The 16,198-nt window shown below is 42.6% G+C and overlaps 1 protein-coding gene across 2 annotated transcripts; it reads left to right on the forward strand.

Moving 5' to 3' along the window:
- The first annotated feature begins 767 nt into the window (after nucleotides 1-767).
- Nucleotides 768-13,774, forward strand: LOC118384618 (filaggrin-like). 2 transcript variants are annotated; one of them, XM_035771301.2, is made up of 2 exons: nucleotides 768-1,059; nucleotides 9,554-13,774. In XM_035771301.2, exon 2 carries the CDS (start codon nucleotides 10,047-10,049, stop codon nucleotides 11,781-11,783), a length of 1,737 nt encoding a protein of 578 aa, XP_035627194.1. In that variant the 5' UTR covers nucleotides 768-1,059; nucleotides 9,554-10,046; the 3' UTR covers nucleotides 11,784-13,774. The 2 variants fall into 2 exon arrangements, with proteins under 2 accessions (XP_035627194.1, XP_035627195.1); XM_035771302.2 differs by lacking the exon at nucleotides 768-1,059 and adding an exon at nucleotides 1,696-1,835.
- Nucleotides 13,775-16,198: the final 2,424 nt, after the last annotated feature.

Here is a 16,198-nt window from a genome sequence, read left to right on the forward strand (position 1 = left end):
TCTAACCGTAACCCCTAAAATATCATATGAATTGTAATTGGTAACATATCATACGAAATGTCATTCGGAACACATCATACGAAATGGATGATGGACATCCACAAATGAATACATACCATACCAAACATAACATAGCTCATTTGAGTGTCCTGGATTTTCATTTACTATATTATGTCCATCCCTGAATCCAGGTTGCAGCGAAGTGGATGTCACAATTGTAACAGACCATTGTAGCTCCTGATAAATGTGTCCGACTGGATTCAAACCCATGTCACCTGCTCCACGTTAAGCTAAAGCCTAGGCTATGCAGGCTATGCATTCAATCTTCTGAATATGAAGAAAGAACTACTCATGTGCTAATGAGGGACAATGTGAATAGATTTTGGTTTGCTCATTAGAATAAAGCTGAAAAAATAAAGCTATATTTAAAAGGGCGAAACTGAGCCGTCTGGAGTAATTAGGCCTATCCATTCAATAAAGGGGCACACATTTCTCCCCCAAACAACAGCTGTTGGATACAATTGTTTCTTTATATATCTTCTGCTGAAGGCTTGTTTCTAAAAATGTCTCCCCACCATTCCATTTGTGCAAGTCTCTCTCTCACTCTCTCTCACTCTATTAACCTAATTAGGGGTATCTCACCCTACATCTCAGCAAGTCTGGTTTATTCCCTCCCCTCTCTCCTCTTCCCCATCTCTCCGCAACAGAATTCGAAGGAGAAGAAAGGGGAGGGGGCAGATACGGAGCGCGAGAGCGAGAAACAAAACGTGACTAGGCACCCAAAGACTTCTGTTATGCAACTGCTGACCTACTAACATACAATTGGAGACATTGAGAGAGCGAGGAGGAAATTGTAGCAAGTCCCTAACGTAATAAGAGAACATATTCAAAATAAGATACACAGAATTCATGCTCACATACAGGCACTAATCACAGAGCTCGTACTTGAAGGACGATCGCACATTTGAATTCGATAGTAGTCGGAAATAGGAATTGTTGAACAGAAGCGTGGATGTTATATTAGACTTCGCACTGTAGGCTTTTATTTACACATACAAGGTAAGCATTTATTTTTTATATGGATTGCCTTTAAATGTCCCGTCGATTCGTGTGTATAATGTGACTTATTATTATTGAAAATAATTCAATCAAATTTTTTAATAATACCAATTTCAGTGTTACTTAGTGGCACTTCGATTAAACTTTTCATAATTTTTGTTTTGCATACATTTCAAATTCACTGATACATTGTTGCAAACATTTTGGCACAACGGGAAGTGTTTATAATGTTGGTGACGGACGTTGAACCATATGTATGTTCTGTCAAGGCGAGGCGTTTCCCCCCTATTTAGTGGCAGAATGTATAGGGGGATGATAAGGAGAAGGGGAGCATGGAATTCCTTCAGAACGAGGAACGCTGGGTGGCAGGGGCCACAGACAACACACTTATTTGGAGTAGCTTCGTTTCCCCCCATCACAGTAGAGTTTTGAAAATATTGAAAGATACAATAACTTGAAATACGTAAAAAGTATTATTCTTTGGATAAATTCCTATATTCTTTAGTAACAAAATTATGGACATTTATTTCAGCAACATAAATTAATTTACCAATTGTAAATTATATATATATATATATATATATATCATTGTAATTGAAATGCTTGTGAGTTAAAATGACACTGTTAAGACTTGGAACGGCAGGCAGGGTAAGGCATGAGTCCATGGGAGGCAACTGGAAAAAAATCCCTGTCGGTCTACACCTGGACTCCGGGTTAGACGTAAAAATGGTAAACTAAATCCAGGACACTTCAATTAGTACGTTGTGTTTCGTATGGTATGTATTCATTTGTGCATCAATCTTCCATTTCGTATGATAAATTACGATTCCAATTCGTATGATAAATTACGATTCCAATATGTTACGAATTGCAGTTAGTTGTGGCTGTCAGCTAGGTGGCTAATGCTAACATTAGCTAAGTGGCTAACATTAGCTAGCTAGGGGTTATGGCTAAGGTTGGGGATAAGGTTAACTTTAGGTTAAAGGTTAGGGGAAGGGTTAGCTAATATACTAAGTAGTTGACAAGTATTAAAAGTAGTTGCTAAAATGCTAAAGTTGTCCATGATGAGATTCAAACACGCAACCTTTGGGTTGCTAGACGTTCGCGTTATATGCCCACCCATCCACACTACTTTTGTTTTTGCCATAAGTAACCATCTGTGTTTGTAACCATACCAAGCGTAACATGCATTTATTTGACTGTCCCGGATTTACGTTTACTATGTTACATCTAGTCTATCAGACCAGTCTGGTCTGAGGTCACACTTCTCTCGTCACATGTAGTAATTTGTGAAAGGTTAGCCAACCCGTTAACCCTTCCCCTGCTCAGTGGGGCAAACTGAATCTAGAGTAAGGCTACTAGAATATTGTGCTGTCCTACATCTCTGAAAACATTGTTTTGGATATGAATGAAATTCTAAAGTATTGGCTGTTTTTGTAAGGTGAGCTGGATATACTGGGCATGTTTATTTCTGTCCTTATTTAGGCTCACATTTGACCCAGCAGCCTATCTCAGTCTTGACAAGTTGTTGGATTAGCCTATGGGTAGCGAATGCAACAGGGCAACAAGCTATGTGCAAGAAACATGCTTTTGCCTTGAATGATTTCCCCAGGGATCTGTTATAATATGCAAAAGGTACATTTATCAGACACACCACAAAGAGTATGTTCAGAGACTCCACAGAGAGTAATGGTATGTTCAGAGACTAATGGTATGTTCAGAGACACCACAGAGACAAATGGTATGTTCAGAGACACCACAGAGAATAATGGTATGTTCAGAGACACCACAGAGACGAATGGTATGTTCAGAGACACCACAGAGACTAATGGTATGTTCAGAGACACCACAGAGACTAATGGTATGTTCAGAGACACCACAAAGAGTAGTGGTATGTTAAAGAGGGCTAAAAATCGTGTGATGTGATGTAGATATGTGCCTGCCGTGTAGGCTATTAGTTATATTGGGAAACAATTTTAGACAATGTAACGCTCTACAGCAACTATGTAACGTGCATTATAGTCTCCAATTCCGTATCAGCATCACTGTTGCACACTGCTTGTCCATCTCACCGTTTAACCTATGCAGTTATTAGGCTACATGCATATAATAATTAATACTGCACACACACTTGTTGTAACTTGTCTTATAAAAGACTATCCTGCTCAGTCTGTATGTTGAAAGTACCCCCACACTGCATGTGGGAATGATTGTGGAATGAGTGCCCGCAGCTCATGCATTTGTTGTTTAGTGATGGCATGCGCACTTGTGTCTTGCCTACTTTTGGTGCCGCGGTAAGGGTGTAGGCTATTCACACTATTCATGTTTTCTTGAAAAGTCATACCGGAATTATATCTCACAAAGTTCATCAATACCATATAGTAGGGCCTCCCGGGTGGCGCAGTGGTTAAGGGCGCTGTACTGCAGCGCCAGCTGTGCCATCAGAGACTCTGGGTTCGCGCCCAGGCTCTGTCATAACCGACCGGGAGGTCCGTGGGGCGACGCACAATTGGCCTAGCGTCGTCCGGGTTAGGGAGGGCTTGGTCGGTAGGGATATCCTTGTCTCATCGCGCACCAGCGACTCCTGTGGCGGGACGGGCGCAGTGTGCGCTAACCAAGGTTGCCAGGTACACGTTGTTTCCTCCGGCACATTGGTGCGGCTGGCTTCTGGGTTGGATGTGCGCTGTGTTAAGAAGCAGTGCGGCTGGTTGGGTTGTGTATTGGAGGACGCATGACTTTCAACCTTCGTCTCTCCCAAGCCTGTACGGGAGTTGTAGCGATGAGACTAGATAGTAGCTACTACAACAATTGGATACCATGAAATTGGGGAGAAAAAGGGGTAAAAAAAATAAATAAAAGACCATATAGTTTAGAATATAGCCTATGTGCTATGGTGTGCTATGCACAATGGAAAATTACGCAAAGCATTTGGTTATGCGTTAAATTTTTGTAACACTAAAGGCTGTAATGGTGCGGGTAAAACATTTAAGTAATTAAAACAGATACAGGTACATGACGCAATCAGCGGAACCCCTTGTGCTTTGCTGAGGAGGGCTAATTGGTTGGCGCATAAGGTGGACCACTATGCCAACTCCAAATGTAGGTCACATTAGTCATAACGGGGAGGGGATGTGCTGCAGAGCCCCCTATAATACCAGAATAAAAACCTACCAAAATGAATCCTAGCTGGCTTAACAAAGACACCCAACCATTTCATGCAGAACAGAAACACTGATGGGCAGCAGATAAACGCGCCTAATAAACATTTTCTTTCATATCGTAGTGATACACAATTAGAAACCTATTCATTTAGCCTTTATACATCTGGGTTTCCTTCATATCGTAGTGATACACAATTAGAAACCTATTCATTTAGCCTTTATACATCTGGGTTTCCTTCATATCGTAGTGATACACAATTAGAAACATATTCATTTAGCCTTTATACATCTGGGTTTCCTTCATATCGTAGTGATACACAATTAGAAACCTATTCATTTAGCCTTTATACATCTGGGTTTCCTTCATATCGTAGTGATACACAATTAGAAACATATTCATTTAGCCTTTATACATGGGTTTCCTTCATTTATCGTAGTGATACACAATTAGAAACCTATTCATTTAGCCTTTATACATCTGGGTTTCCTTCATATCGTAGTGATACACAATTAGAAACCTATTCATTTAGCCTTTATACATCTGGGTTTCCTTCATATCGTAGTGATACACAATTAGAAACATATTCATTTAGCCTTTATACATCTGGGTTTCCTTCATATCGTAGTGATACACATTAGAAACATATTCATTTAGCCTTTATACATCTGGGTTTCCTTCATATCGTAGTGATACACAATTAGAAACCTATTCATTTAGCCTTTATACATCTGGGTTTCCTTCATATCGTAGTGATACACAATTAGAAACCTATTCATTTAGCCTTTATACATCTGGGTTTCCTTCATACAGTGATACACAATTAGAAACCTATTCATTTAGCTTTATATCTGGGTTTCCTTCAGTCGTATACACAATTAGAAACCTATTCATTTAGCCTTTATACATCTGGGTTTCCTTCATATCGTAGTGATACACAATTAGAAACCTATTCATTTAGCCTTTATACATCTGGGTTTCCTTCATATCGTAGTGATACACAATTAGAAACCTATTCATTTAGCCTTTATACATCTGGGTTTCCTTCATATCGTAGTGATACACAATTAGAAACATATTCATTTAGCCTTTATACATCTGGGTTTCCTTCATATCGTAGTGATACACAATTAGAAACCTATTCATTTAGCCTTTATACATCTGGGTTTCCTTCATATCGTAGTGATTTCCTATTCATATACATCTGGGTTTCCTTCAGTGATACACAATTAGAAACATATTCATTTAGCCTTTATACATCTGGGTTTCCTTCATATCGTAGTGATACACAATTAGAAACCTATTCATTTAGCCTTTATACATCTGGGTTTCCTTCATATCGTAGTGATACACAATTAGAAACCTATTCATTTAGCCTTTATACATCTGGGTTTCCTTCATATCGTAGTGATACACAATTAGAAACCTATTCATTTAGCCTTTATACATCTGGGTTTCCTTCATATCGTAGTGATACACAATTAGAAACCTATTCATTTAGCCTTTATACATCTGGGTTTCCTTCATATCGTAGTGATACACAATTAGAAACATATTCATTTAGCCTTTATACATCTGGGTTTCCTTCATATCGTAGTGATACACAATTAGAAACCTATTCATTTAGCCTTTATACATCTGGGTTTCCTTCATATCGTAGTGATACACAATTAGAAACATATTCATTTAGCCTTTATACATTTTCTTCAATCCTCACCTTTCTGTGCTACACCCCTTTTCTGTAGGATTCATGAACCTTTCCATAACTTGCTTGTAATTGCAATACAATGATCAGCTACTATATTCCTTATTGTATTAGTAGGCTATTGCTAAAACATGGTAATAACATGGCTAATTATCATGAGGATGAGATTACCTTTGTTTCACTAGAGCAGCGTGCACTATGTCTTGTTTCACTCCTATTGTAGTTGATGGTAAACAATGTGGAGTGGGGTTTATCCTGACCCACCTGACATTCTCAGGGTTTCCTGGAGTGGGGTTTATCCTGACCCACCTGACATTCTCAGGGTTTCCTGGCACAATGAAAGACAATGAAGGATAGAGTAGGTGCTTTGTTATTGTGCTGCTGTGGCTGGGAGGGAGAGGCAGAGAAGTAGGCCAAGGGAGCACATGTGACTGGGAAACACATGGACTGTACTGGGTCACTCCTTTTCCCCCCTGTTTAACAGAGGCTGATATGGCTGTTTATGGAACAAGGAGTTGGCTTGGAACTCTGCCTGCATGTCCAAGAATGTGTACTTTTTCTTGGGAAGATAAACCCAGTCTTGGAATCAGGGTTGGACGATATTTGGGGAGACCCCTTCTACGATGTGCTACTCCAAATATTGCGATATCCGATATTATCGTTCCGCACCGTTAATGACTAAATCATTCTAGACTGTGCAATTTTTGTACTTATTTACAATGGTATAGATTCATACTCTGAGATGCAGCTTTTTGTTCACCTTTTATCATGAAATTGGACATGGAATTCATTATGGTCTACCACAAGCGTAGGAGTGTTCCATTGAAACACAGAGCCTCGTAAGCATATTAGATGGGTGAAAAGGGAAGCAGTAGAATTTCTTACTCTTTGACATTTGTTCTGGCAGGTCACACTACATTTGTCATAAAAACACATTAACCTTTCATTGGTAATCACTATCTCAGTACCCTGCGGTTAGTTATAAGATACACTATTGACGTGGGTAGGTTTGATGCTTAGATGTTCTGATTATCAGGTAAGGGTGGCACGCTGTGCTTCGGGTGGGATACACACTTATTATGATGCTCTATTCCTGTAGCAGTAGTGGGAGACTAAGGGCTTGTGATGCATTAATCAGCAAACACTCCAGCTCCATTCATGTCTCCAGCTAATTCCAGCCGCCCGCAGAGGAGATGAGCAGCTTAGTTTTTTTTTAAGTCAATCTGTTTGCGCAGTGTAAGTGTGTTGTTCGATCAGGAGGGATTGATGTTGACATGATTAGTTTCCCCCCCTTTTTGAATAAAAAAAAAAAACGTTTGTTGCCATGGGTGATATGTTGTTAACGCTGGTACAGTACCCCGTTTGTTTACATCCTGCGAGGTGCTATCATCTGAGCTCATTTTCCCCTTTCTTTTGTCTACCTTCTCGCAATCTCTTTGTCCCTCTCTCCATGCATCTTTCACCTCTATAGAGTACTCTCTAATTCTCTGTTTCTCTCACCCTGCCTCACCCGTGGTTCTACTGACTTATATTCCAGCTTGCCGTGTAGGCACTAGTCAGAGCCAGGGTTTACTGAGAAATTGGTGTTGAACCCACATTTGAAAAGTGTAGAGCAATTGGTAGATACATAATTTTGCCCCAGACTCCAAAGAGAATATAACCCATGGAAAATACAGATTATGAGATTACAGAGGCAAAGAGAATCAGTGTGTCTCAACTCATGTTATTCAGTAAGAAAATGAGAGTAAATGAGGCAGGGAGGCAGGGATGAAACAACTCCTGTTGGCCAGCAACTAATTTGATTTATGTAAATTGATTTATAGCATACAAAACCAGTTTAATGGAACAAGGGAACAGTCTGAATGAGTTCTCAAATGTTCCAGGAAGTCTCCATCCTCGATGCCTGTTGAATTCCTTTGCTTGTCTCAAGTCACCTGTATGGAATGTAATTGATATTGAACCAGTTAGTCAGCAACACAGATAAAATAACTGGCACACAACCAACAGAGACAAATTGGAAACATGAAAAGAGACATGGGAAAAGCCATTTGGCTTATTCATGAAAATCATACATAAGAGGTTCGGCTAGTGGCACATCTATCTCTGTTTACCTCATTACCAGGAGAGTCCCTGTTGAGCAGGTTCCCAGACACTTCATAGTTATGAGGCTGACCACCCTTATGTCATAATTCAAGAGAGCTTGGTACATTCTCCACCCCCCTCCTTCCTGAGACTTGACCTATATTCATTAATTAACCCCCCAAATCCTTATCCGCCCTTAAATTAAAATCCAGTGCCCTCTCGCCATTTTTTCTTGGCGGGGAACCTTTGTCTTCATTCACCGCCAGGAACTTGTTGTCCAAATAGAATATGAATCTTTACGTGTATTACACTTACAGTAAATTCTCCAATTCATGATCATTTATATGTAAACATAGTGGGCTGTTTCTTAATATGGTTGTTTTGGAATCTTTGTTCCTGACCTAGAATTCTAAAATGGAATGAGGAGAACCCTACACCCACTGCACTTGGGGGATTCACTGTTCTGGCTCTTAAAATAAATTTGCCTGAAAGTATATTTAAGAGCAGCCATGAAATAAGTCAAAAATGGCTGTTTTAAAGCTTACAAATTAAATTTCCAATCATTCCATGTGTTCGAATGATGTAATTTCTGGTAGTTTTACTGTTTCTGAGTTTACATGGTAATCATGTGCTCTCGACTTGGTTGCCAGACACACAGTTGTGATTACAAAGGCGGAGGAACAATGTCACAAATAGCAAATGTGTAATGTCTTACTCAGAAAAAGATAGTAACTCAGAAACTACTATATTTGCCTCATGTTTATTACACCATGCAAGTCAACGTCAACATGCAGGGCTAAACGTGTCCACATGCTTCCCAGCCAAAACCGTTCGGAAGAGTTTGTGCGCATACATTGTGTAAGGGTACGGAATCGTAAGGGTACGGAATCGTAAGGGTACGGAATCGTAAGGGTACGGAATCGTTTTCATGCACATTTTCCCATTGAGAAATACTGCACCAAACACCTGAGTTATATGTAAAATTGTGCGACTAACATCTCCTCTGCAAAAACGTAAAAATTAATGACAGATTTCTTGATTTAGTCATTCTGACTATTTTGAGGAAGTGTATACTGACTACGGCGTATCAAAATGGACAAAGTACTTACTATTGTCGCTTTTTTTTCTAGTTTTCCAAGCGAAGGTATTTTAAGTTAAGGGAGTATGCAAGTACACTCGTTCGGTTCGGCAAGGCGCCAGCCGAACTGAAGCATGCTGACACCTTAAGGGGTCATGGACCATCGACAGAGAAGCTCAATAGAAGGGCCTTGAGGTCAGACAGTGGTTACTAGGGTCTAGTGGTTGCCAGGTGTAACAATTCAGTCAAAGCCAGACATACAGAACATAGATGAAAGCAGAAGGATGTGAGAAGGAGCTTATTATTAATTATTCCTCAGAATTCTTTGATCACCATCCATGCCAAAAACTAAAATGGACTTAATTAACAATGACATAAAGAAGATATTATTCCTTCAATCTGAATGCATAGTGGTCGACAGCAGTCCACGAGGATTAAGAGTTTTGCCTTTTCTTTCTTTGTCTCCTCAGCCTTTCATCTTGCAACCTACTGGAGAAGGAGAGAGGTAGCGCCCCTCCCAAGAGACTGACAAGCCGAGATAGACTGAGTGACCTACATCCTGCAACACGCCTGGAGCAGTACAGCACTTCTCTGTCTGCTCAGCACAGCGCTCTCGCAAAAATATTGAAAAACAAAACAGAGAAAAGAAGGTTAGAGAATTGCTCAGTGAAGCTTGTCACATTCTCCACTCTAGGAACTCTTTTTTTTTTCTTCTCTACAAGGCAGCTTTGACCCACTTTTCTGTGAGAAAGCTAAAGAGACTTGCCTAGAGAAAGGCTGAACATACATTGGATAAATGAGGGGAATTAACGCAGAGTTCCACCGCTTCTTGATCTTCTTGGCCAGTTTAGACACTTGAACTATAAGCTCATTCAATCAGTGAGATATCCTTATCACCCCATTCCTTGAGTTTCCTTTCCAGTGGTTGTAGCAATATTCCAAACTGTCCTCCACTGAGCAACAATGGAATGCCTGAATTCACAACTCCAATCAGCAAGCTCAGAAAATAACCTGGACAGCCTAGAGACATACTCTAACTACGAAGAGTCTCTCCCATCGTCTCAAGGAACCCCCTCTCGCCAGGGGCGTCTCGTCAAGCCCAGCATGAGTTGCAGACGCAAGCGTGAGTTCATCTCTGATGAAAAGAAGGATGCATCCTACTGGGAGAAGCGGCGTAAGAACAACGAGGCGGCCAAACGCTCCAGGGAGAAGCGACGACTGAACGACATGGTGTTGGAAAACCGCGTCATGGTGCTGAATGACGAGAACTGCCGCCTGAAGACAGAGCTGCTGCAGCTGAAGCTGCGCTTTGGCCTTATCAGCACTGCCTCCTACATGGAGAAGAGCCAGCAGCTCACTACTGGAGAAAACAATGGAGGCAACGGAAGATCCTCCACATCCAATTACTATTCCAGCGGCTACTCCAGCAGCTCCCAGGTGATGATGAACTCTGACTCCTCGGAGACTGAGCAGTCAGGCAGCGGGGGGGGACATAGTCAACTGGTGACGTACTCCCCCCATGGGTCCCTTTCAGACATGTCAGACGGGTCCTCCCGGGACAGCCCAGAGCCTGCGGTCTACGGGATCAAGCAGGAGGAAAGCAGCCTGGATATGGACATTGAAAGCAGCATGTTGAAAGTCCACCATAGTCTGTCCTCCACACATCACCAGGAGGTGATGGAGTCGGTCTACCACAGCCAACAGCACCACTCCTACCACCACCAGGAGAGCATCACAAGCCAGACCAGTCAGGTCCCTCCAACCACCCAACAGAGGAGTGTCATCCTCTACCGCTCCAGTAGTGCCTCCTACCCTGGGGAGAGCCAAAGGCAGCAGGACATAGATCAACAGACAGCCCAACAGCAGAGTTCTCAGGCCAGCCATTTGGCCCAGGCTCGAGAGAGCCACACCGAGAGCTCAGAGAGACTGGCAGAGGTGACCAAGCAGATGGAGAGGAAGACACTAGACTCCCCTCCGTACCACTACTCAGACTGCCACAGCGAGGCAGGAGAGGGGCAGGTGTACAGAGCTCTGCAACAGGAGCAAAAGACCCAGACAGGCCTCGCTCCAGACATCCTCCAAAAACAGGAGGCCGTCACGTCCCACCTGTACCACAACCAGGCTAGTCACTGCGATCTTAGCACCCAGGACGAGGAGCCCCCCATACTCACCTATGAGGGCGGGGCCAGGAGTGAGGGGTACTACCAAGAACACTCAACCTCAGGCAAAGACACCTCCTCTAGTGACAATGAGCCTCGCAGCTCTGACAAGGATGCCTCCACGGACGACGAGTCCCCGTCTTCTTCCTCCTCTGACGCCGGGAGTTACCTCCAGCACCTGTCTGTCTCACACCAGCCAGGGTCCCCTCTGCCCTCCCCGCAGGGCTCCTCCCAATGCCAAAGCGGGGACACCCAGGCAGAGGTTAAGGGCACTGCCCTGCCTCACAAACTGCGTCTCAAACACAAAGCCATGAGCTCCCAGCAGGACTCTCCCACCACCCCTCCTCCTTCCTCTATCCTACCCCTGCCCCAGCACCCTTACCTGGCCCTCACGCAGCAGCAGATCGGCAAAGAGAGAGAGAGAGAGAGTGAGAGCCAGCCCCCCACAGGATTCTATAAGCAGCCGTCCTCAGCTGAGTCAAGGAAGGAGAGTAAGAAAAAGGAGTCGTCAAGCGGACGCTATAACAACAGCCGAGACTAAGTGCCTATTGAACACTTGAGGGCAACACAAATTTGTCGAGGTTCCTTACATTGTGAGGTGTCTCTGATGCTGCCTTAGATCAAAATACGCTCTTTCCCTTTCCCCTCCTCAATCTCAATCCACTATTGTCCCTTTACCACCATCTACACCTCTCTCACCTTCATGTCCTGGGACTAAAAAGCTGTACTGAAGCCCAAACAGGGCTGGACTTCTGAGGGAAAAGTATTCTATGTTTATATATTGTATATACACTTTTCAGTTCTTGCATCTTCTCCATAATTACAGAAGGACTTTTGTTTATAAATCTGAGGAGGGATGAAACTCTTTCATATAATTTTTCGTCAAACCACAGTTGGTCATTTCAAATGAGAATATAAGTTGACCATTATTTGAACTATACTGTCAGCTTTCATAGCCCCTCCTATGGTGCACATCTGGCTTTAGACAAACATAGCAGCAACATTCTGGGAACATTCCCTTGACCAAAGATGCAAAAAAAAAGAGAAATTCCATCCCTCTTCCCTAACCCTCCCAATCCACATTTCCCTTCCCATCTCCATTATCTCACACAGCCCATCCATTATCTTTCTTGTTCAAGCACTCGGTTTGTATATTACTGTAAATATACCAATAATTTATAAATATATATATTTTTGATGAAAACAAACACAAATGTCACAACAATGCGACAAACTGTTGAGGCAAGAAAGGACTTGGACGTTGATCATCCTGTTTTTGTCAGAATTACTGTACAGTCACATTGTGTCTACTGTTGCAAACTCCACTTAAGTTAAAACGCCTTTAATGTCATCACTTTAACTCTGTTTACAGAAACATGGCTGATAGCTTTTGAAATGCAGCTTACCTGTTATTGCAGTAGATCTTTAAGATCTTAGACAGCATTCAATCAAAGTCAATCTGAGACAGAACTAGGCTGCTGGCCTAAAGTTGAGCATCATCAACAGTCTAGACTTCCACTGTTCGTTCCCATCTCTTAGCCCAATGTATTTATTCCTATGCCCACATCTGCAGCAAAGCCAAGAGAATCAGACTAAAATATGAATGTGTATAAACTTCAAGGTATAAAAGCTCAAGTTAAAACCGTAAAGTGGGGACATGTAGGGGAGAGACTTGTTTTAAATATAGTAATATAATCTAAATGATATCTGTATGATATTTGAACTCTGAGTGAGGCCACCTAGTCTCCTCTGCAAATCAACACAATGCACTGAGCTCAGAACCTCAGGCTTCTAACCTGACGTCGATCCACTGCCCTAGAGACATGGTGTTAAACCCAGATACTAGGTCATTGGATCTCTGAAACAAGTTAATTTACTATATTACACAAATAGCCCATGACGTTATAAAAACCTGGTTTAGAAAAAGAGCTATTGCAATTAAGTTTTGTAAAAACCAAGGACAATATCTACTTTGTTAATAAAATAGGGATTTCCCCTTTTTCTAATTTGCCTCTGTAGTGTAATACATGGGGCATCCACCCCCGGCCTTTATTTTCCTCGTTTTGGGTGACAATGAGCAGCCTGCACTGTACCACACAGTTTATAAAGTATATGTACCATGTTTAGCTTTTTGACACTAGTGTATAAATGTAAAGCTTTCACTCTCTGACAACACTGTAATGTTAATGTCATTGTTTTATTTTCTGAAGTGTTGTTCTGTTACTATCTTCGTGTGTCTCTCCTATTGACCGGGATGTATTTGCTCCATACCCCCATCCCCCCTTTTTTCAATGTGTTTCAAATCAGTGATGCTTCTGTTTTTGCTGATGGTTTTATGAAAAAGATTCTAAAAAGACAAAGATGCAGACGAGACTAGTGTGGTGTTTAGCAGTCGGTGGTGTCTAGGTCGCCTCCACCCCTTTTTGACATGGCTGTATATGTAAAGACACTAATTTTCATGATGGAAGATGGATGCATTTCAAGATTGAAAACAATAAAAAGGTTGTTGAATTTCTCAACATATCGTACAAATATTGTCAGATTTCTCATTTCTTTACTTTTGTCTATGGGGGTTACACACAGTTCATGATGGGTCTGTTTGAAAATCAGCTGTGCAGATGCCAGACAGATAAAGACAAACCTCCCTGTCGTTATCACTTGATACTGAATACAAATTGGTTCATAGGTTAGATATAACACTGCAAAGAATAATAATAACCATATGCTAGCTAGCGTAATAAACAAACTATAATTTATACCAGAGCAGCTGCCGACAAGCAACATTCTTCTATGGTCATTTAAATCACTGCCTACTAATTGAACACAGCCACAAAGCAGAGCTGCGAGGTACAATGATTAGACAGACACAATCTAAATTAAGGCAAGACACAAATGATAGCCTAACCTAGTTGTTTGTAACCACAGGCATGTTTAACAGAGACTCTTGAGTCCTCATCTCTTTTAAATCAAATCAAATCAAATTTTATTTGTCACATACACCTGGTTAGCAGATGTTAATGCGAGTGTAGCGAAATGCTTGTGCTTCTAGTTCCGACAATGCAGTAATAACCAACAAGTAATCTAACTAACAATTCCAAAACTACTGTCTTATACACAGTGTAAGGGGATAAAGAATATGTACATAAAGATATATGAATGAGTGATGGTACAGAGCAGCATAGGCAAGATACAGTAGATGGTATCGAGTACAGTATATACATATGAGATGAGTATGCAAACAAAGTGGCATAGTTAGTGGCTAGTGATACATGTATTACATAAGGATGCAGTAGATGATATAGAGTACAGTATATACGTATGCAAATGAGATGAATAATATAGGGTATGTAAACATTATATTAGGTAGCATTGTTTAAAGTGGCTAGTGATATATTTTACATCATTTCCCATCAATTCCCATTATTAAAGTGGCTGGAGTTGAGTCAGTGTCAATGTGTTGGCAGCAGCCACTCAATGTTAGTGGTGGCTGTTAAACAGTCTGATGGCCTTGAGATGGAAGCTGTTTTTCAGTCTCTCGGTCCCAGCTTTGATGCACCTGTACTGACCTCGCCTTCTGGATGATAGCGGGGTGAACAGGCAGTGGCCCGGGTGGTTGATGTCCTTGATGATCTTTATGGCCTTTCTGTAACATCGGGTGGTGTAGGTGTCCTGGAGGGCAGGTAGTTTGCCCCCGGTGATGCGTTGTGCAGACCTCACTACCCTCTGGAGAGCCTTACGGTTGTGGGCGGAGCAGTTGCCGTACCAGGCGGTGATACAGCCCGCCAGGATGCTCTCGATTGTGCATCTGTAGAAGTTTGTGAGTGCTTTTGGTGACAAGCCAAATTTCTTCAGCCTCCTGAGGTTGAAGAGGCGCTGCTGCGCCTTCTTCACGATGCTGTCTGTGTGAGTGGACCAATTCAGTTTGTCTGTGATGTGTACGCCGAGGAACTTAAAACTTACTACCCTCTCCACTACTGTTCCATCGATGTGGATAGGGGGGTGTTCCCTCTGCTGTTTCCTTAAGTTCACAATCATCTCCTTAGTTTTGTTGACGTTGAGTGTGAGGTTATTTTCCTGACACCACACTCCGAGGGCCCTCACCTCCTCCCTGTAGGCCGTCTCGTCGTTGTTGGTAATCAAGCCTACCACTGTTGTGTCGTCCGCAAACTTGATGATTGAGTTGGAGGCGTGCGTGGCCACGCAGTCGTGGGTGAACAGGGAGTACAAGAGAGGGCTCAGAACGCACCCTTGTGGGGCCCCAGTGTTGAGGATCAGCGGGGTGGAGATGTTGTTGCCTATCCTCACCACCTGGGGGCGGCCCGTCAGGAAGTCCAGTACCCCGTTGCACAGGGCGGGGTCGAGACCCAGGGTCTCGAGCTTGATGTCGAGCTTGGAGGGTACTATGGTGTTGAATGCCGAGCTGTAGTCGATGAACAGCATTCTCACATAGGTATTCCTCTTGTCCAGATGGGTTAGGGCAGTGTGCAGTGTGGTTGAGATTGCATCGTCTGTGGACCTATTTGGGCGGTAAGCAAATTGGAGTGGGTCTAGGGTGTCAGGTAGGGTGGAGGTGTGGGGACACCCTGTTTCCATACCTCACAAATAGCTTGGTTACAGTCGTTCCCTGGGCTCCTTACTTTCCTGACACACAGGATTAATTTGAAATGAGAGGAGCTTTGGAGTGACACACTGACACATTTTCTAGACAGACCGCCTGTCTGACCTTCCTGATGTAACAGTGGCCTACTTCCTGCCGCTAACTCTCTATAAGCCTGCGGACCTACGCACGCAGGGCAGAGATGTACCCGTACGACCACACTAAACACAAACGCCCTCAGACGTACGTGCACAGACATACACCTACAGATTTTGACCCCCCCCCCCTCCAACGGAACAGAGGACCTCTCTTATGCCCCAGTCCACTTTATAAAGGCCTCATTCAACCTGACACAAACC

The sequence above is a fragment of the Oncorhynchus keta genome, chromosome 5 (genome assembly GCF_023373465.1).
Source record: "Oncorhynchus keta strain PuntledgeMale-10-30-2019 chromosome 5, Oket_V2, whole genome shotgun sequence".
NCBI classification, from domain to species: domain Eukaryota; kingdom Metazoa; phylum Chordata; class Actinopteri; order Salmoniformes; family Salmonidae; genus Oncorhynchus; species Oncorhynchus keta.